The sequence below is a fragment of the Pantherophis guttatus genome, chromosome 1, assembly GCF_059756535.1.
Source record: "Pantherophis guttatus breed Tessera chromosome 1, ASM5975653v1, whole genome shotgun sequence".
Taxonomy (NCBI): domain Eukaryota; kingdom Metazoa; phylum Chordata; class Lepidosauria; order Squamata; family Colubridae; genus Pantherophis; species Pantherophis guttatus.
Genome location: NC_142063.1, coordinates 110,087,459 through 110,109,440, shown reverse-complemented (window position 1 = coordinate 110,109,440; position 21,982 = coordinate 110,087,459). Strand labels below are relative to the sequence as shown.

The 21,982-nt window shown below is 40.9% G+C and overlaps 1 protein-coding gene across 1 annotated transcript in view; it reads right to left on the bottom strand.

Moving 5' to 3' along the window:
- IGHMBP2 (immunoglobulin mu DNA binding protein 2) overlaps nucleotides 1-21,982 on the bottom strand; it is a 74,773-nt gene that overhangs the window by 26,540 nt on the left and 26,251 nt on the right. The window contains exon 8 of the mRNA XM_034416721.3: nucleotides 18,633-18,807. Within this exon, the coding sequence (XP_034272612.1) occupies nucleotides 18,633-18,807 (175 nt within the window). The remainder of the gene's footprint in view (nucleotides 1-18,632; nucleotides 18,808-21,982) is intronic.

Genomic DNA, 21,982 nt, shown 5'->3' with positions numbered 1-21,982 from the left:
CAAAGCTTTTTAAAATTATTTCCAAATTTTATACAAAACACTGTCCACAAGCAGTTATCTAAATTTTCTGTTAAACTGTCTTCCATTGCCTTTAGATGATAAAAAGACAGCATTAGTTGTTGATTAAACATGTTAAAATAAACAAATCTGAAGCAAGCTACACAGGCAATTGCCTCTTCATTTTATGTGAGTGGTATTTTTCCAATAAGTTCATTTTTAATCAGCTTTTTTTAAAAAAGCCTGCAGTCAAACTTAATGAAACAGAAGGCATAGAGTTAAGCACTAACCTTTAAAAGAATTACCTTGAGGTAAGATGAGCTGCCTATAAATTTTTATAAATTAATAAATAATTAATTATAAATAAATAAACAAACAAAGATGGATTACAATGACAGAGTTTGCATGACATACTTAAAATTAAATTATGATAATAGGCAATAATTTGATGGTTTAACCTAAAACGTGTCATTTAGGTTAGAGTTAGGGTTTAGCCCTTAAGCCTCAAGTTTTTTTCCTTCAGCCCAGTCAATAATTACCTTAAGATACTCTAAACAGAAGATAACTAAACAGATCAAGATATTCTCAATCTCACTAACAGGTAACTAGAAGTCTTTTATGACAACATGGAGCATTGTACAATCTTACTGATAATCATCGTCCCAGCAGTAGCATCTAAAACTCTCTTGGATTTTGTTATATACAATACTTGATATTCTACTTTTCACATATTTCTATACTATCCCTTAATTCAAAAGTGCCTGCAGCTTTTGAAAATAATAAGATTGGAACAAAATAAATAGTGCTCAAAGTACCATAATCATTTTAGAAGGGGGAAAGAGAGGAATAATTGAACTTACTTTGACATTTCTGTAGAGCTGGTTTTGAATTATTGATAAGCATTAGCACTAAGTGTTATTAATGCTGAGACCACATGTAAAGAATTGGGGCAAGGAAGGGGAATAAAGGGTAAGACAGATGTCCTTCAATATTAATTAGCAAGTCCAACTGGTAAAATCAATTCTCAATTTTCAGCACCACTGAAGCAATGGATGTACGAATGCTTTGGAAACAAATGTGTTTCTTGGCTTCCAAGTAATACTGTAGCTAAGAACAAAAGCCCAGAAGAGGCACTATTTCAATGACATTATGATGAGAAAACTTCCTTGCTGGTATGTGAAAGTTGTGATTCGAATACTAAAATTCTACCCCATCAGAGCTTTGCTAATCCCCACCCCCCAAAGATTATTTTGCAGCTTGTTTGAAAGCTTCATGATCGTAACATTGTCGCAGACGATCATAATATGTTCATCATATTAACATTTTACACATAAAGAGCATGAAATTAACTGTTAAGGATCACTTTCCCCCTGAACTAGACTTAATAGATTGGGGTTAGCAAGAGAGAAAATGGATAAGAAAGCAGTTTATGGATACATAGCATCGAATTAAAACCTTTGCTATTTCTTTTGATTTATACTGATAAGATCCTGCAGGGAGATGGAGTTGATATATAAAAAAAAACAAAAAACCAGGGGTGGGCAACTATGCATCCATTACGACCTGTGAACTTCAACTCCCCAAATTCCTGAGTTCAGCAAGGAACGTATGCAGAAAAAAAAAATAGACAGGTTGTTTTGAGAGAGGGGGAACCTGTGATGTAGAAACTTCCCTCAGGTTTTCTCGCTCAAAATGGAGAAGTTGGAACTGATGAAACAGAAACATTTGATGCAAAACTTGGGGAAGGGGAAGCTTACATACCTTTCCCAAATTGAGCTTTCCTATCAGCAGTCTTGGAATTCCATATGCCTTCTGTCTATGAAACAACATGTGCTGTTTTATTGCACAAGCTTACACATCCTAGAATGCTTCTAATTGGCTATAATGAAACTCTCTGAATAATTCTCACTGCATGATTTATAAATCAGCCATTTCTTTTCTTCTGCCAAATACAGTCAGTAGCCCGAGTCGTAATATTATATCTTCTCTCCCCTGAGCCCTGAATCCAGCACTTTACAAGTGCAGATATTCCGAAAGAAAATTCCTTGGCCTATCTCTCCTCTCTGCTTTGAAATGCCCAGAATACCCTGCTCTATAGGATAAAGACCTTCAATAAGGTAAAAAGATGGCATTTCATACTTCTTTCTCGCTTCTCCTAGCAGGTTTCTAACCTATCACCCAGGTTCTTCCTAAAGAAGTAATATGGACCAGTGTTGGTGAACCTTTTCGGCAACAAGTGCTGAAACCGGAGCACGCACGCGGGAGCACTGGAGACCGGAAGAGCAGTTCCCTGGCACGCATGTGCATGCCAGGAAGCTGAGCTTCCGGTTTCCAGCATGCATATGCGCGCGCTGGTCATCTGGTCTTCTGGCGCGCATGCGAAGACCAGCTGGCCAGCGTGCATGCATGTGCTGGAACCAGAAAGAGCAATGGGTGACAGCTGGCATGCCCAGAGAGATGCTCTGCATGCCGTTTCCGGCACGTGTGCCGTAAGTTCGCCATTACGGATCTAGACCATTTAGAGCAGGTTGTCAAACTCAAGGCCTGGGGGCTGGATCCAGCCCGCAGGGTGCTTAGATCTGGCCTGCGGGGTCACCTTGGAAACAGCGAAGGACCAGCCCATGGTGTGTTTGCCAGCGAAAACAGAAGGCTGCGGGAGGTCCTCCCGAGCTCTGTTTTCACTTGCAGAGGGTTGCAGGAGGCCGTCCCAGCCGAAAACGGAGCTCATGAGTCCGTTTTCGCTGGCAGAGCGCTCAGGCCACCACAGGCACCCGACACAAGTGATGTTGAGCTGGCCACACCCATCCTGGCCACGCCCCCCCCCAGTCCCCCACCTGAGATCAAACACAACCCTGATGCAGCCCTCAATGAACACCTCTGATTTAGAGGTTTTTAAAGGATAAAAGGATGGAAGACATCCTTGGTGCAGGGATCATACTGGAAGATCGATACTGGATAAGCATTGGGCTGATCACACTATGCAACTTTTATTTTGCAATGTCAATCCATCATGCAAGTAAACATATATATATATCTCCTCAAACCTTATAACCACATTTGTTATTATGCTTAATTAATTAATTGGGTAATAAACCTCATTGGAGTCAGAAACTATTAGAAACCCAAGGATACTAAAGAGTCCTTGCTAATTTCTACCAATTTCAAATAATCACAATTAGATGGGGGAAGGGGGATGGGGATGGGAAGCATCCCAATGTTTATAGCGTACCAGATTAATTGGTGACAATAAACATTTTAGAATATTACTTCTGTTAGCAATTTGATGTAACATAACTAATTACAAACATACTTCATTGTTAGTATATTTTGCAACGATGATTCCTTCTATCTCACTTCCCAGTTTATCCAAATTATTCCTTTCCAATTTTATACTTGCAAAAGGTTTCATGCAACTGCCCACTCCACTGAACAACTATATTTACTTGGTAGTAAGAAGAGGGATTGATTTACACCAGAATAGGAGCGAGATAGGAAGAAAATAGGCAACCTGTCTAGTAAATTAGATCTTGTTCTGCCAAAATGGGGTTTGTCTTTTTTTTCCCCCTCCCCAGCGCAATTCGCCTCTCAATCCATCTTCATTGTGGATTTTTCTTGGTTTTTTTTACTTTCTCCTGGAAAGGAGTATGGTACACAATGTGTGTGGAAACCACAACACAGCAGGGTACCTAACTCCAGAGTGGTCCCTCAAGGAAATCAAGCTAAGTGTACTTTCTTGGAATTCCTAGAGTATGGGCACATTTCTGTGTATTTTCAAGTAACAAAGGCAAGGTTTTTCTACATCAGGGGTCTCAAATTGGATTTCTTTGAGGGCTGGATCAGCATTGTAGTTCTCCACAGGCCGGCCAGGGTGGACGCCTCCTGCATCTTGCTGGCCAAAATGGGACATGGGAGGCCACACGAGGCCCCTCCGCACCCCATTTTGGCTGCCAGAGGCACTGCAGGCTGATCCTTTGCTATTTCCAGGTCGGCCCCGCAGGCCAGATTTAAGCCTTGAGTTTGACACCCACTCGACATAAAGGACCTGGTATAGCTGCTTCCAACAGCTGACTCAGCATGTTCTACTCTAGAAACTTCATCTCTGATTCAAGCAACTGTCTGCATTCTTTATTCCCAGAATAATAGAATAACAGAGTTAGAAGGGAATCTTGGAAATCTTCTGGTCCAATCCTCTGCTCAAGCAGGAAACCCTATAACATTTCAGACCAATGTTTGGTTGTCCAATCTCTTCTTAAAAACCCCCAGTATAGGAGCACCCACAAGTTCTGAAGGCAAATTTCTCCTTAGTTCTAGGTTGGTTTTCTCCTTGATTAGTTTCCATCCATTGCTTCTTGTCCTGCCTTTAGGCACTTTGGAGAATAGGTTGATCCCCTCTTCCTTGTAGTCAAATTTCTAACCCTAGAATACTGACATGTGGAGATCAAGATCATTTTACAAACAAGGTACCTTATTTTACAGGCAATTCATTTTAGTTGTTCATTAACAACTGAGTCCTTCGGGAGTAGGGCGGTATATAAATCTAATAAAATAAAAAAATAATAATAAATTATGAATTCAGTTAGTGTATTTCTATTTTTCCCTAGTAAGTTCAGGTAGTCCTTAACTTGCAACAGTTCATTTAGTGACCGTTCAAAGTTACATCATCACTGAAAAAAGTGACTTATGACCATTTTACACACTTATAACCATTGCAGCATCCCCATGGCCACATGATTGACATTTGGATGCTTGACAACTGACTCACATTTATGACAGTTGCAGTGCCCCAGGGTCATGTGATCCAGATCCTTAACCAAATAGGGAAACCAGATTCACTTAACAACTATGTTACTAATTTAACAACTGCAGTGATTCACTTAACAAATCCAGCAAGAAAAGTCGTAAAATGGGGCCAAACTCACTTAACAAATTTCTCACTTAACAACATAAATTTTGGGCTCAATTGTGGTCATAGGTTAAGGACTACTATATATGTAAACCTGCACACACATACCAGTGTGAGATATGCACAGAATCAGAACAAAATTAAGAGAAATCCCCAGAGCTGGTTTCAGCTAGAGCTGTCAAGATGAATAAGATAAGGAAGTTGGTTCTCATATAGGTTTTGCTGACCACTCTCCCCTTGGGAGAAAGTTATTTTAATTTCAGGGCATCTTTGTTTCAGACAAATATGGTACGTAATTACCATTACAATTGACGTATAAATTACAAAAAAATCCCATTCATGCTAGAACAACTTATTATATGCTTCAAATGTTTTGGTAAGCACATTTTCTGGGTGTTAAAGTGCACTTGGTGAAGCAATTCTAACACAAGTTAACAATTTTAACATTAGGATCGCACTGTGAATTGGAATATCAAGTCACTGCAAAACCTGATACAACAAAAAACAGAAATATTTTTCCCACCAAAATCATCCTGCCTCCACTGCTGCTGCAATGAAATGAACTCAGTTCAGCTGAAAGGGTGTTATAATCCTGTCACCCAAATCAAAATTTTCCTTTGATCTCACAAGACTGATGCAGCAATCTTGGAGCTGAAGTACAGCCGTGATGGTGAACCTATGGCACTTGTGCCAGAGGTGGCACGGAGACCCCTCTCGGTGGGCATGCGCCAGCTGCTCTTCCGGGTTCTGTCACGTGCATGGGCGCCGGACATCTGCTCTCTTCCAGGTTCTGACACTCCAGCACGCGCACACTCCAGTTTCGCCACTTGGTGCCGAAAAGGTTAACCATCAGTGACCTACAGAATAAGCCCCTACATCCCTATAAATGGGTGGGACAGAAAAAAATGAATATTTGCTATTCTGTGCAGGCAAAACTGTTCACTATAAGAAATCTTCCTACACTTCCCTTTCAAGACAGCAATGGGTAAAATAATAGATCATGCTAGTACCATAGCAATCTATATTTACACATTTCAAGCCGTCTCTAATATGACTGAAACTGAAGAGCTGAGCACCTAACTAGATTTCTAGAGGCACATATGGTTGAGCTTCCTATATTTCTCTATTATTTTTTGCTTTAGCTTGACTTTGGCTTGGGCAGGGCCTAAGGCTAGTGTATCATTCTCCAATTACCTACACTAATTCAACTTAAGCAGAATGGATCTCTTCTCTCTAATCTTCTGAAACAGAAGACTGCTTTTAGCCAGTAGTTGAGTGTATTAAATTACATCACTTTCAGTTTTATTTATACCAGCTTCCAAGCAAAGAATGTTTAAGAGAAAATGTTTTTCTGGAAGATAGTTCTCAAAATTTAGATTATAGGGATGGTATCAAGCTATTTTTTATAAAATCTGATCTGAGTATCATATTGAACTTGTACTTGGGCTTTATGGCAATAAATAGTTTAATTGCTATTATAAGATATTCCCTGAGATTTATCAATTGAATAAATGCTATCAAGTTGGGGTAGACTCTTGGCAACCACATAGATTTTTTTCCAGGACAACCTGTCCCCAAGTTGGTCCTTCAGGTCTTCCAACAGGGTACTAATTGTTGGTGTAACTAAGGCCATCCATCTTGCTACTGATCAACTTTTTCTCTTTCCTTCTATGGTATCTTTCCCAGCATTACGGACTTTTCAAGAGAACTAGGTCTTTCTATAATGCACCCAAAATATGATAATTTGAGTCAGTATTGACACCTGGCAATTCCTGGGACAAGTTTCTGCAGTTTTCTTGGCAAGATTTTGGAAGTGGTTTGTCATTGCCTCCTTCCTAGGACTAAAAGGGAGAATGGCCCAAGATCATCCAGCTGGCTTCGTATCTGAAGGTGGGACTAGAACTCACAGTCTCCCAGTTTCTAGCCTGATGCTTAAACCACTACACCAAATTGGCTCAATAAAGAGCATACTGAGCAAAAATCTATGTTCAAGACTTTAGTCTCATTGCTATACTTTTTTCCATTTTTAATTTCTATCCCAATTTTTCTTCTGCTATCTTGCTCAGTTAATCTTTATCATATACCATCATTTAGTAACTGAACAAGAGGTAACTTTCTTTTTACTAATGACTTCGTGCGTCTTAAATTCACAAATTTGTTACAAAATTTAACTGTGTCTAATATTGTCATTCCTATTACTGAGATTTTCCACCAAGCTTTTAATAACTGATTTTATTTTTGTTGCCATAATTTTAAATGAGATTATAGTTAACGAATGTTCCTTTTAGGAAGCTGGGCTTCTTGAACATCAAAAAAAAATTATTCTTTGATAAGACATATTTGTTTAAAGAACAGTCTTAATTCACCAACGTTGCATACTTCTTAAACATCTTTTATCTCCCACTGCTGGTTATCAGCAAAATCTAGCCAATGTATTCCATTCATATATTTATAAACATCCAAATTAATGTTATTCTTTTTTATTTTTACTTTTAACAAGGTAATAAGAACAATACAGAAAAATGTGAAGCATATTGCCTTTTGGACAATTTGTTTTTATAATGTCTTTTATAATGTCTTATAATGTCTTTAACTTTATTTTCATATAAACCTCCAAAGGCCTTGATGAAAAATGACACTGTGGGTAGTTATATATTTGCATTTGCATGCAATGTACATTCTGCATTTACTTCTGTATTCAAACTGATACAGGTGTGGGTCAACTCAAGATCAACATCTTGAATTAGGATTCAACAGGCTCCTGAATGCAGTGTTGGATTTGAAATATTGTGGTTGAAAGCTTGGTTCAGTCATGAAGCTGACTGGATAGCTTGAGAAAAGAGTCAATAACACCTTGATTTACCTGAAGGGATTAGCATGTAATTAAAATATTAATTTGAGGTCCACTTGGAAAAAGAAGATACTACTCAAGAAATTCAAGAGTATAAAACAAACTCCATGTTTTCTTACGTGCAGATTGTATGTAGCCACATTTCTGCTTTGTTACCCATCCCATTACACAGAAACATCCACTCTCAGTTTGCATATACCCAATAACTTTTCTGCTAACAAAGTGGCCAACACCTATTGCAAACTCAGTATTGGACAGGCGTAGGAGTAAATTTGGTAATTGTAAACCTTTTTGAATTTGAAAGAACTTGCCCATTTTGAATTTGAAAGCCCAAATGGGTGCATGGACCTGCATCACGGCATACTGGTTGAAGTTACCGTTCTTCCACCCACCCCCAACTAGACTTCTTTTCTTATTAAGGATGGTTATGAATCAGTCCAGAGTAGGTTAATGTCATAAAAACTCCAATATCTCATCTTTTCCAGGGAACCTATCTTAATCGATATAACAGTATGCACTTCGTGCATTTGAACATTGCATTAAAGATACAGGATCAGTCTGGACCAACAGAATCAGTCTACTCTACCCTAGAATGTTCTGAGCAATCAAGCTAAGTGTAATAAATAGGCAAATGTTTGCCCATTCAAATAGTTATAAATGGAATTGTAATCCATAGTACAAAACTTATAGGACATCCAATACTTTAATTTTTTCTTAAAACCTAGTACAATGCCAGTTTTTCACAAGTATTCAACAGGTAGATTGTTAGATAAATTTGAGAGAGATCACATATAGTGATTATGTGCCATCAAAGTCATGTTTGACTCCTAGCAAATACAAAGATAGATATCAGGAATAATGTAGCATAATAATTCTTCAACTCAGCAGTTTATAACATAAAGGCAAAGCAAAAGTAGATTTTCCCCAGTTCTGAGAGAAGCCTAGTTCTATTTTAAAAATGTACTGGAACTCATAGGTTCACTTAGGATGCAGAGAGCAATTTTTTAAAAAAATGATCTGCAGTTGAAGATTGAACTTTGATTTTGTAGCAGTATTCTTTCTAGAATAATAACTGCAGAGTTGATTATGGCATTAAGATTCAAAGTGCTAGGATGACATTATGAGAAATTAGCTGGTATGTTAAAGATCTCTAAATTGAGCAAAGTTAAGTCTTACTTCTAAATTAGGCATGCTATGACACATTGTTGTTCATGTAGAGGTATTATACGACACAGGAAATTTGCACCTAGCAACTTAGATGAAAATGTCATAGTCAAGAAAACCAGTGTAGATATTTGAAATAGATTAGATCCTTGTTAAAGAGGTTTGAAAGGGATGCCACTTTTCAAACTGTTGTCCTTTTATCATGCCTCTGCAGGGAAACCAGTAAAGTTGGGGCATGGGCAGAAATTAATGTGCAGCTTTTTTTTCTGTGCAGCAATTGCTTCTTGTGGTTTGAGAAGCAGCAGTGCTTGCTATAGAAGAGGACTTATAAACTGTTTAAATTCTGTGCCCCCTATGTAAATGCTGAATTTTAAGGGGCAAAAGAAAGGGAAGTGTTCTCCTTAAAGACTCTGAACTCAATGGTTCCATCAGGAACACTCAGTTTAAAGGGACAAAGAGAGGCCGAGAAAAGAAAGATATCTGGCTAAGCCTTACAGACAAGGAAAGTCCTGAAAATCCAGTATATACTACCAATATGTTACAAATATGTTTAGTCGCCTTGGGAGCAATTTCATTTATTGAATTTCATTCTCCTTTTGCAAGCATGTAATTGTTGCTCTGGAGGCAAAGTTAAACCCAAGAAACATGCCATTAACAATTTCTGTGTGATACTAAATCTAATTAAGAATTCTCCAATTAGAAGAAAAGAAAAGAGGATTTGAACCCTGCTGGATATGATCAAAAGTTCTCTTGATTCAACAAATTTGCTTGTCATCACAACCAGTTGCTGCCAGAAGGATCACAATCAGGGCAAATAAGCCAAGATTTCACAGAAGGTTATCAGGATCTAAAAGTTACTGCGATAGATTGGATAAGGATATCAATAGCTGTAGCAGCAATAGCAAAACACCCAACAGGGTCTATTTCACAGAAATGGTGATATTGATCCTAAGATAACAGATCTCATTCAATTAAGGGCACGTCATTCCTTGCCATACCAAAGAGCTAAAGATATTTCTCTTTTTTGGTTCCTTTGAATTAGTCCTGATTCTTGGGAGACTCCCTAGACAAATCCCTGCAATTTTGTTGCCAACATTTTTCAGAGGTGGTTTGCCATTGTCTGCTTCCTAGGGCTGAAAAGAAGTGGCTGGCCCGATGTCACCCAGTTGCGCCTAAGATGGGGACTAGAACGTCTGATCTCCAGATTTCTAGCCTATAGCTGAAATACCAGTTGCTGCACATCAACCTCAAACCCCAGCATTTTCCTCTCTAAACTGTTCCCACTAACCCTAACCCTAAGGAGAAAGATCTTGGATAATTCAAATGTTTGATTAAAGGAATCAGACCACTGTTGACACAAGCAAGAATTTTGATTTTTGTACTGAGCAAGGGGATAAATATAAATGCCTAAATGGTCCTTTCCAACTCTGTGTACTTTAGTTGAACATTTCTTGCTATCTTGATCAGCCTACTGCCTATAAACTACATTGTTACATCTTCTGCTGGTATATTCTCCTTTGAATACATCTTCATAGAACAAGTTGAACATCTGATTTGCCAAAAAGATAAGAAACAAGACAAAGAGGCAATCATCTGGAGATAACCCAGGCAATTCTGGGAGTGCTGAGGAAAGAAGAAATTGATGTTGCATTATTATTGTCCTCCTACAAAAGTCTCAGAGCTGGACAGCAATGAGAGCAATAATTTGTATAACAAGAACCTAGCATTTACACAACTGACAAGTTGGCTTTCACTCCGTATATAATTATTTTCTTGCTGTTCACAATTTGCCATCTTAAACATCATTTTGTGGTTATAATCAGTTAAACTGCCCTATAACTACTACTATTCATCTCTCTAAACCAGGGGTGTCAAACTCGCGTCATCACATCATCAAGTGACGTATCGTGACTTTTCCCCCCTTCGCTAAAACAGGGGTGGGCATGGCCAGCGCATGACGCATTCGGCCCGTGGGCCGCAAGTTTGACACCACAGCTCTAAGCATTTCTTTACATTTCAAAAGACTATCTTGGTCAATATTACATCTATTAGTCCAAAATTGTATCTATAATGGCATCAAAGTAGAAGAGTTATGGGGAAATTTAAAAGAGGACTTAAGGTGATGTCCTGGCAGAAACTATTTAACCAATCTGTGCCTTAAATTAGTATTAGTTTATTGCAATTAGGATCATCTTATCTATAAAGCAACAACAATATATAATCTTCAGAGAATAAATTTGTACTCGAGGGCTGTTTTGGGACGGTTGGTCTTCAAGGAAGCAATGCAATTTTCAGTTGAAACTTCTATTTGCTACTCTATCTGCCAACAGCACAAAGAATCCTTTACATTAGCAATTATGTGCAGGTTTCCTGAACTAAACTTATTCCTGGCAAGTTTATGCACGAATGTTTTATGGATCTCTCTCATGCTTAAAATATATGAGAGATCCATAAAACATATGTGCATAAACAATAATGACTGAAGAGTTTCACAGCAAGAGCAGCATATACAACAATGCACGATTTATAGTCTCCTGCATGCTAATTTTCTGCCAGGAATGTAGAGAATTACATTCCTGCTTCTGGTTTAACATCTTCCAGGGTGCAGTTTAATAAATTGCATGCAATTTATTCTAGCACAGCAAACAGAAAAATTCAAGCAACCTACACATGCACCCATGGGAAAAATTACAGAATATAAATCATTAACAATTAAAATATGAACAGGATCTCAATAAGTCTATGCTGATAGGGAAAGATTAACAAATGTTTCACAGAATGTGGAGATTTGAAGATCTAGCATGAACTTCATTTGGAATCTTGGTCAGGATATAACACCATGGGATGCAAGTAGCTCTTCATAAAAACTTATGAAAGGTCAGGCTGCTAATGCCATTTCATACTGATCTCTTTTCACCTACCTTATCAGTGGGAGCTAATTTAAGCAGGTTTTAGGCAAGTTGTATTTCAGCAACAGATGCTTCTAGATCGTATGTTCTGTGATAAAGTACGGAATGAATTCATTCCGTAAATGAGTACATTCTTATGAATCTTTAATTACTGCAACTACCCTTTCCAACAGTTGATTGTCCAGTCGAGACATTCTCTCCCAAAGTAGTTTATTTTTTTTAATTGACTGAAATATGCAAATGTCACCCAAATACCTACATGATTTATTACACAAGAAAAATTCTGCAGCTAACAGAAGTTCATGGTCTAGAATGGACGTTGTCTTACCTGAACGTCCCTTCTGCGTAGCAGAGGGTCCAGCAGTCATTACAGGGTTAACTTGCAGTTTCGGTGATGACTGAGTCTGCAATTTGTGAAGCTCCTCCCACATCCACTGGCTTCCCAGATTTCTGACGAGGGAGATTCTGCAGACTAAATAGCTGAGCTGGGAAAAACCACAACAAAGAACAGAAAGAAACCCCCCCCACCATGAAACACGAAGAAGAAGAAGGACTGGATAGGGTGGGGATGACTGCTGGACCCTCTGCTACGCAGAAGGGACGTTCAGGTAAGACAACGTCCATTCTACTATAGCGAGGGTCCAGCAGTCATTACAGGGACATGCCAAAGCAGAACCTCTATTGGGGGGACTACCGGTCCAAAAGAGAATCCCCTTGAAGACCTGCTGCAAAACTTGGCGGCCAAAGGCCGCCTCCGCAGAAGCGTATACATCCAACTTATAGTGACGAATAAACGGAGAAGGGGAAAACCATGTGGCTGCCCGGCAAATATCCTCCAGGGATGCCTGAGTGGCCCAGGCCGTGGACGTGGCAGCACTACGAGTGGAATGAGCAGTGATCCGGGAAGGCACTGGCAATGCTTGAGCCTCGTAAGCAGAGAGGTAATAGTGGCCCTAAGCCACCGACCCAGGATGGGAGAGGAAACCCTCAGACCCATAGAGGAAGGTAGGAAAGAAATGAAGAGACTCTCTGAATGCCTGAACGAAGAAGTCCTCCTAAGGTAAATCTTGAGGGCTCTACGAACGTCCAGAGTGTGCCAGGTCTGTTCCCAATGATGAGAAGGGGAGGGATAGAAGTTGGGAAGGATGAGTTCTGAAGCTCTATGGAATGGGGAATTAACCTTAGGGACGAAGGAAGGATCTAATCGGAGAACCACTTGGTCCGAATGGAAGATGCAAAGGTCTGAACGAGAAGAGAGAGCTGCCAATTCAGAGATCCTGCGAGCCGAGATTATAACTACCTTATAAGAAAGGAACCGTAAACCCATCCACCTCAAAGGCTCAAAGGGAGGACGGGTGAGGGCAGAAAGAACTTTGGGGAGATCCCAGGTAGGGTATCTGTGTAAAGTAGGAGGGCGAAGGTTAGAGGCCCCCATGAGGAATTGCCTGATGAGTGGACGTCTGGAAAGGGGCAGGGAAGACCCACAAGACAAAATCGAGGCAAGGGCAGACACTTGTCTGCGCAGGGTGCTGGGAGCCAAACCTGAAGATAACCCAACTTGAAGGAACCCCAGGACCTGCTCTTCTGAAGCATCTAAAGCGACCAGGCCAGAGCGAGAGCACCAACGGCAGAAGGACAGCCAGGTGGAGTTGTAAATGTGGTTCGTGGAAGCCTGACGAGATGCCTGAAGGGTAGTTATGATGTCAGTCGAGAGACCTCGACTGCGGAAGATTTGCCGCTCAACCTCCATGCGGTTAGTTGAAGCCACTCGATGTCTGGATGTAGAAGATCTCCTTGACTGAGAGCTCTCTTGTCTTGAGGAAGACACCAAGGAGGAGCCACTGACAGAGCCACCAGGTCCGCGAACCAAAGACGGCGAGGCCAATGGGGGGCGATGATATCAGCTCAGCCTCCTCGATGAGAAGCTTCTGGATGACCTTGGGAAGAATCACCAATGGTGGAAAAGCGTACAGAAGCCCCGGTGGCCAGGGACTCTGAAGGGCGTCTACTGCTTCTGCCCCCTGGTCTGGAAACCGCAAGAAGAACCTGCTTGTCTGATGATTCTTGCTAGAGGCGAACAAGTCAACAGCTGGAGCCCCGGACTGTCGGAAGATCTGGCGGAAGATGGCTGGTCGAAGACGCCACTCGCCCTGGTCCACTGTGGCCCTGCTGAGAAGATCTGCTTGCACATTCGCTGCTCCGGAGATGTGGGTGGCTCTGATGGATTCCAGGTGTTTCTCCGACCATAGGCCCAGCAGGTCGGATTCCTCCATCAGATGTCGTGACTGCGTTCCCCCTAAGCAATTCACATGGGCCTTCGCTGCTACGTTGTCTGTCCTGACTAGAACGTGAGTGCCCTCCAGCTGGTCCTGGAATGCCCTCAGAGCTAAGTGGATAGCTCCAACCATTTGATACCATTGGATAGATCGGCCTGGCTCCAGCAACCCTGAGCAAACAGGTTTCCCAAGTGTGTACCCCAGCCGAAGAGACTGGCATCGGTGGCCAGGACCAACAGAGGAGGTTCCCTGAAAAAACGTCCCTTGGATAGGGCCGGAGACACCCACCAGGTTAGAGAAAGAAGAACTTTGGGTGATAGCCGAACTAGGGTGTCGGAAGAACTCATGAGGGACCGTTGAAAAGGTAGGAGGAACCACTGCAGAGCCCTGCAATGGAGACGGGCCCAAGGGACGATCCCTATACAGGACACCATCTTCCCGAGAAGCTGCGACAGCCAACGCACTGGAACTGGCTGCCCTAGAGAGACCTGCCCCACCAGGGACCGCAAACTGATCAGGTGCTCTTGTGACAGATAAACCTTGCCCTGGATGGAATCTATTATGGCCCCCAGATGTTGAATACGAGTTGTCGGTACCAGGTGGCTCTTAACCTCATTGATCGAGAAACCATGACTTTTCAGGACCTGAATGGTGGTGAGCAGGTCCTGATGCGCTAACTTCTCCGAGCCGGACTGGATCAATAGATCATCCAGGTAAAACTGGATCTGAATGGGAACCGCTCGGAGGGAGACCACTAGCGCTGCCATCAATTTGGTGAACACTTGGGGAGCTGAGGAGAGTCCAAATGGAAGAGCCTGTAATAACAGTAATGACGAGACGACAGACAAAAGCGAAGAAATTTGCGATGGGCCAAACAGATGGGAACGTGAAGATATGCCTCCGTCAGATTGATAGATGTGAGGACGTCTCCCTCCTTGATGGATTCTAGGATGGATTGAAGAGATTGCATTTTGAACCGACGGTAGATTATGCGACGGTTCAGGGACTTCAGGTCAGAATGGCCCTCCAACCCCCCGATGACTTCTGGACGAGGAACAGGCAGGAGTAGAACTCCTGTCCTCTTTGGTCCACTGGAATCGGTTCAATGGCCCAGATTTGAAGGAGGTGCGCCACCGCCTCCTCCAGTAGAAGCCGTTGAGACCTGTCCCGCGAGAGAGGGACCCAGAGGAATCTTGTGGGGGGGGGGTAGATAGAAATTCTAAAGATAGTCCCTGGGAGACCGTCTCCCTGACCCAAGCATCTGAGGTCAACGCCTCCCACTGGCTGGCAAAGAACACCAGGTGGCCTCCTATGGGAGGGTCGGGCAAAGAGTCAGCTAAACCTGTGGGAAGAACGACCCCTCCCCCTCTGAAAGATTTGCGACCTTGGCCGTGGAATCCAGGACCCAATTGTCTGTCCTGGGATCTATCTTGCCTGGTAGATTGAAATCTTTGGGACCTGGAGGAAGGAAAACTCGAGGGGGGGTTCCGAAAGGGCCAAAAGGAAGAAGGGGAAGGACGACCTTCTGACCTTCAGGACAAGCTAGGCAGGGCCTTCCTCTTATCCTTGGATTCGATAAGCAAGGGCTCAAGAGGAGGACCAAAGAGAAGGTTCCCCGAATATGGGGAAGATGCCAAACGCCACTTATTCTTAGTATCAGCCTGCCATTGGCGAAGCCAAAGGAGGCGGCGAGAGGTGATGCTGGAACCAATGGATTTAGCTGCAAATCTGGAGGCGTTAAGAGTGGCATCTGCAGAATACTCCAGAGCCACTATAATTTTATTGATATCCTGGTGAGCCCTAGTATCAGACAAAGGTAAGCAACCCTGCAGTTGTCTAACCCACATAAGGGTAGCCCTGTTAAAGAAAGAGGCTGCCTGTAATGACCTCTGGAGAAGCCTCACACTGACCGCTGATTCTCCAGACCTGCTGAGTTCAGAGTAAGCCACAGCCAGGAAGCGTATGGAGCAACACCCCAGGGACGCCAAATTGGGTCTGCCAGCCTGCAGACCCACCACAGTAAAAGCGGTCCTCAGTGGAACTGGGCGTGAGCCTGTCTCGCTGGAGAAAGCAGAGCTCAACCAGGTCCCTGGGAGCTCTGCAATCCTGCAAAGAAGTAAAGAAACTAACTACCAAAAGAAATTATTATCTAAATTAAAGAATAATTCCCAGCTCAGCCAAAATAGGTCTAACCAGAACGATTGAGTCTGAGATCTGGGAAGTCAGTGGATGTGGGAGGAGCTTCACAAATTGCAGACTCAGTCATCACCGGAACTGCAAGTTAACCCTGTAATGACTGCTGGACCCTCGCTATAGTAGAATTGCAAAGCTCTTTCCATAGGAGTTTGTTTCATTGTGATAATTTCCCTTTATTCTTTCTATGAGGGATGTTTTTTTTATTTCTAGCACTTGAGCCTAGTCCTCTTGTACTGTCAAATTTATCCCCCTCGTTGTTTCATGGGCTTGGGCTTTCCTTCTAGAGAAGTTCTATAATTAAATCAATCGTTTTAATTTGACTCTTACAATCTATTTTAAAGTCAAATAGACTTGCTTCACATATATTGCTTAATAACAAATGAACTCTGTGGGGCGGTTCTCTTTAATAAGTTGTTTCACTTTTGGCAGAAATCTTTGTTACAAGTTAACCAATAATACATAATGCACACAGATCCTTCATTATTCCGTATCCAGTAAAATATAATTAACTGGCTTGGGGTATAATTGAAAGCTATGGTTTCATTGAAAGTGGAAGTAATTCATTAAAGCACCGCATATAGTTTAAGAATGGAAAAAGCTGGTTGAAAAATCTATCGATAGTGAGCAAGGCAGCAATTACAGACAAATGAATAACAGGGGTTCGTTTAAATAGGTCAAGGATAGGAGATCTGTAGCATTTCAAAAGTGTCTGTAGCTCTAATGCTACCCAGCCTATAAAATTGAATTAGAAGGAGTTACAGTTCCTCAATTTCTGGAAGCCTATAAGCTTTTATGCAAAACATACAACTACCTACGAATTTTGGAGATTATACTGGGCCCGCTTAAGTGTATGGGTGTAGCAAAAAAAATAATAGAATCCATCATTTCTTGGATGATGAATCTTGGATCTTGGAGTCTAACAATCATTTAGATATGAGCCAGCAGTGTGCTGCAGTTGCCAAAAAAGCCAACACAGTTCTAGGCTGCATAAACAGAGGGATAGAATCAAGATCACGTGAAGGTTAATACCACTTTATAATGCCTTGGTAAGGCCACACTTGGAATACTGCATCCAGTTTTGATTGCCACAATGTAAAAAAGATGTGGAGACTCTAGAAAGAGTGCAGAGAAGAGCAACAAAGATGATTAGGGGACTCAAGGATAAAACATATAAAGAACGGTTGCTGGAACTGGATATGTCTAGTTGAATGAAAAGAAGGACTAGGGGTGACATGATAGCAGTGTTCCGATATCTCAGGGGTTGCCACAAAGAAGAGAGAGTCAAACTATTCTCCAAAGCACCTGAGGGTAGAACAAGAAGCAATGGGTGGAAACTAATCAAGGAAAGAAGCAATTTAGAACTAAGGAGAACTTTCCTGACAGTTAGAACAATTAATCAGAGGAACAACTTGCCTCCAGAAGTTGTAAATGCTGCAATACTGGAAGTTTTTGAGACTAGATAGCCATTTGTCTGAAGTGGTGTAGGGTTTCCTGCCTAAGCAGGGGGTTGGACTAGAAGACCTCCAAGGTCCAGGGGTGGGTTCTACTTACCTTTACTACTGGTTCACAACGGGATTGCATGCACGCACTTGTTTCGCTCGCGTGTGCGCCTTGCTTATACAAATGCGCAGAAGCTTCTGCACATGCGCAGATCGTTGATGATGACATCTGGGGCGGTGGGCGCCAAGGTCCCTTCTAACTCTGTTATTCTATTCTATTCTATTCTATTCTATTCTATTCTATTCTATTCTATTCTATTCTATTCTATTCTATTCTATTCTATTCTATTCTATTCTATTCCATTCCATTCCATTCCATTCCATTCCATTCCATTCCATTCCATTCCATTCCATTCCATTCATTTTTCATCACTGTTCTTGTTATAAGAGAAATTCCCAAATTGTGCACAAGGAAAAATAAATTCAGTTCAACCATCCCCTCAGCAGAAGACCTCTGAAGTGTGGATATCTCAAATGATTGGACTGTAATATAAAATTATTCCATAGCCAACGTTTGTTTTCTTCCAATCTAAAAATACATTCAAGTCTTATTTCTTATTCTTTCACAAGATGTATTCAGTTCAAGAGTGTGTTCTGTTAATTATAATTCAAAAAATAATTACTTTATTATCTTAAGTTAGTTGGTTTAAGTTTCCTGCTTTATAATAAGCAGCTGACATATATAATCAAATCTCATTAAAAAACAAGGAAGGTTATCTCTACCTACTGTGCAATTAAATGCAAAGATGGGTATTCTAATTGACAGGCCTTTTTCCAGATAGGCTTTTTCGCAGCACCTTTAAAATAATTAATTGGTAATGGAGGACATTTTCTTACTTGTGAGAGATGATTGTGGGAGGCAGCTGTTTGTGATCACCAGCCAGGATACACTTCCTAACCTTCAGCAGTGGGATCCAACAGCTTGCTTCAAGAGCTTGAGCACATTCATCAATCACCACAAGATCAAAGTGGTTCTCGGGAAGAAGCTTCAATGGACCATCAGAAGAAGCACCTAATTAAAAACAAGATTAAAAACTATACTGAGCCTTTCAGCACTGCAAAAATGGAAAAGGACTAGTTGTCTTAAAAGATTGTCTTCTGATTCCTTGGTACTTTCTGAGTGTGGTTGTTTGCCTGCAGATGTTTCATTACCTGCTTGGAGAGCACCAAGGACTCCATAATTCAACCCTGATATATATATATATATATAATGACACAATTCTCTCTCTCTCTCTCTCTCTCTCTCTCTCTCTCTCTCTCTCTCTCTCTCTCCCTCCCTCCCTCCCTCCCCCCTTCCCCTCTCTCTCTTTATATATATAAAGTGTTTTTCGGTCGAAGCACCTGGTCTACCCCAATATGGGAGGGAGCATACTGTTTCCCTTTCGCCTTTCAGCTCCAATCCAGGAGCCCTCAAGCAGTTGCATTCACGACAAACTATTTTATACCAAATTTATAGTTGCTGATAAAGAAATAAAGGGAGACTAGTATAGATCTATTTCAAGCTATTTAGCTCTCATCAGCTAGCTATACCCTTACTCGGATTCAAATCCAAGTAAGGGTATGGCTAGCTGATGACAGCTAAATAGCTTGAAATAGATCTATACTAGTCTCCCTTTATTTCTTTATCAGCAACTATAAATTATATATATATATATATATATATATATATAATATTATATATATATGTATGTATGTATGTATGTATGTATGTATGTATGTATATGTATATGTATATGTATATGTATATAATCATTATTGCCATTCTTCAAGTTGTATGATTTTCAATTACATGCAAATAAAGTTTCCAATGATATCAATTTTCCTTTCCACCAGAACATTCTTCTACTGAATAATAATAGAAATGATGCATTACCTCCTTGAAATCAACAGATTTCAGAAAGCTAAGCAGGGTTGGGTTTGGTTAACAGCTGGATAAGAGGCCACCAGCAAATCCCAGAGCTGCAGACTTAATTTAGGAACTCATAAAAATCCCAGAAGACAGCTGTGGCAGATAGTTGCCAGAAAACACCACAGCCATGGTCATGCCAGTTGCACCCTCCTTGTAAAATTCTACCTTTTTATTCACAACTGTTTATTTGCTATAAGAAATCTATCAGTCAGAAGAAGGGGCAGAAGTAAGAGCTGGCAGATTTACGTGCGGAATGAAAAGAAATTGATCTGCAAGCCTATAATGAAAGAGCTGCCGAGTTTATATCTATGGAAGGACTTAGAGCTGCAGTGTGCCCATAACCTTTACCCTTTTCCTTAGCTTGGCAGAACATTCTGTGGACCCAACAGCAGCTCAATCTACATGAATCTTCCATTTCCACAATAGGAAAATAGACAGCAATGGGAAGCCCACAAGGAGGACTTGAATGCAACAGCATCCTCCTGCTCTTTTTCCGACCAACTAATATCCAGAAATATATTGCTTTTGTGTAGTTTTCTTGGCAATGGTATGGAAGCAGCCTGCCCATTAAACTGGCTGACAACAAGGATGCCATCAATGAAGTCGCCTAACAATAAAATCTCCATGAATCATAGGGCCACATGGCCATGTAATAGATAAAAACATAATTTACAAGCAGGGAAAATGAAGTATTGGAAAGAACATCTTTAGTCTTAAACTTTTGCTTCCTCCTAGACTGGCAATCACAACCCAGCCTCAGAAAGGGATGCTCAAAATGATTTCAACTTATGGAACACGTAGAAAAGAACAAAAATGAAGACTTGGGATAAAATAAAAATTACAGTTCTCAAAATAATAGATTGAATGAGGCAGTGGCAATCTAGTGGAAAAATCGCAGGAATGAGATAAAACTGTTAAGGGAGGTCTGGGACTGATAGAGGTGTCCCATCTTGTTTCTTCTCTTTGCCTGACTAGCTAGGCTGGAATGAAGTAAGGATGTGTGAGTGAATGCAGCATTTAGGGCAGAAAGTAAACAGTAAAAGCTGCAAATCTACATTTGTGTCTAGGTGTCTGAGTTTTTGAATGAAGGACAAATAATACTTGAGATGTCATAATATTCTCTATACAGCCCCTCAGGGGTTCTACACACATAACAGTTTTGAAAGGTAAGAAAAATATTTAATGAATAATCAGTTATACGGGTCTGTGTTTTGAGTTGCAGGTAAAATTACACCAGTCCTGGTTTATTCCACTTTAACCATTCTGGGAAAATCCTAGTGTATTGAACTCAGTTAATTAAAAGCCAGTTCTGTTCCTTGGGTAAAAGCAATTAAGCTTGCCTGCTGAGCATAGCAATAAAGTGACAAGATTGGGTTGCACCAAATAACCTTGCAGAAGGGAGAAGGCAACAATGATTTCTACCTTTAGTTATAAAAACTGGGTAATTGCTGCAAGGGGAGCATGCTTCTAAAAAAAGGCGGGGGGAGGGGAGAGTGGAGAAAGAATCTACTGCAGAGAAATTGATGATTCAACACTGTAAATCTTCATTCCTACCTGATATCTATGTCACTGATTTCAAACCAATTCATTTGCAGAAAATATGTAACTGTACGTAACATGAACACACATGCAGAGTTTATGCTTATAAAGGAAACAAAAAGATGATTGTAGACACACACACATACATTTGTTCATGCATGCATGAACAAATGGAAAGGTGCTGAGTAATCTATTCCCAATTGCCTTTTAACAAATAAAACAATTTTGCATTTTGCTTCTAAAACCACAATGTTTGAAATTTTGCTTCTGGAAACCAGTGCAAACCAGGTTTCTATGAAAAAGGCTAAAGGGGGAAAGGATTCCTATGCTTGTTGTAATGGTCCCTCGTTTTCAGAACACATGTTATTATTTCAAAACCTTGATGGTGGACCTAGTTATTAGACCAAGCACCTCAAAACAACCTAGACCAAGACAACTACCAAAAAGTTCTTAAAGTTATTTCAACAGTGGTTGGGAGAAAAGGTTATTCTCAAGTCATTTGAATGGGTATTCATGGCAATTAAAATCCACACAAAACAGGGGGCATGGCTGGAGACCTATCACTTGAGGATAATTCCCTTTCCTGGGCTGGCTGTGATGGACAATGCATGTTGATATTTATCACACTAATTGCAGAGATGGTGTAGGCCTCTGTAGAAGTGACTATCACTTTGTATGAAGTATCCTGTCCCTCTGCAAATGAATATGGCCTTTTTAAAGGACATCACTTAGGGTAGGA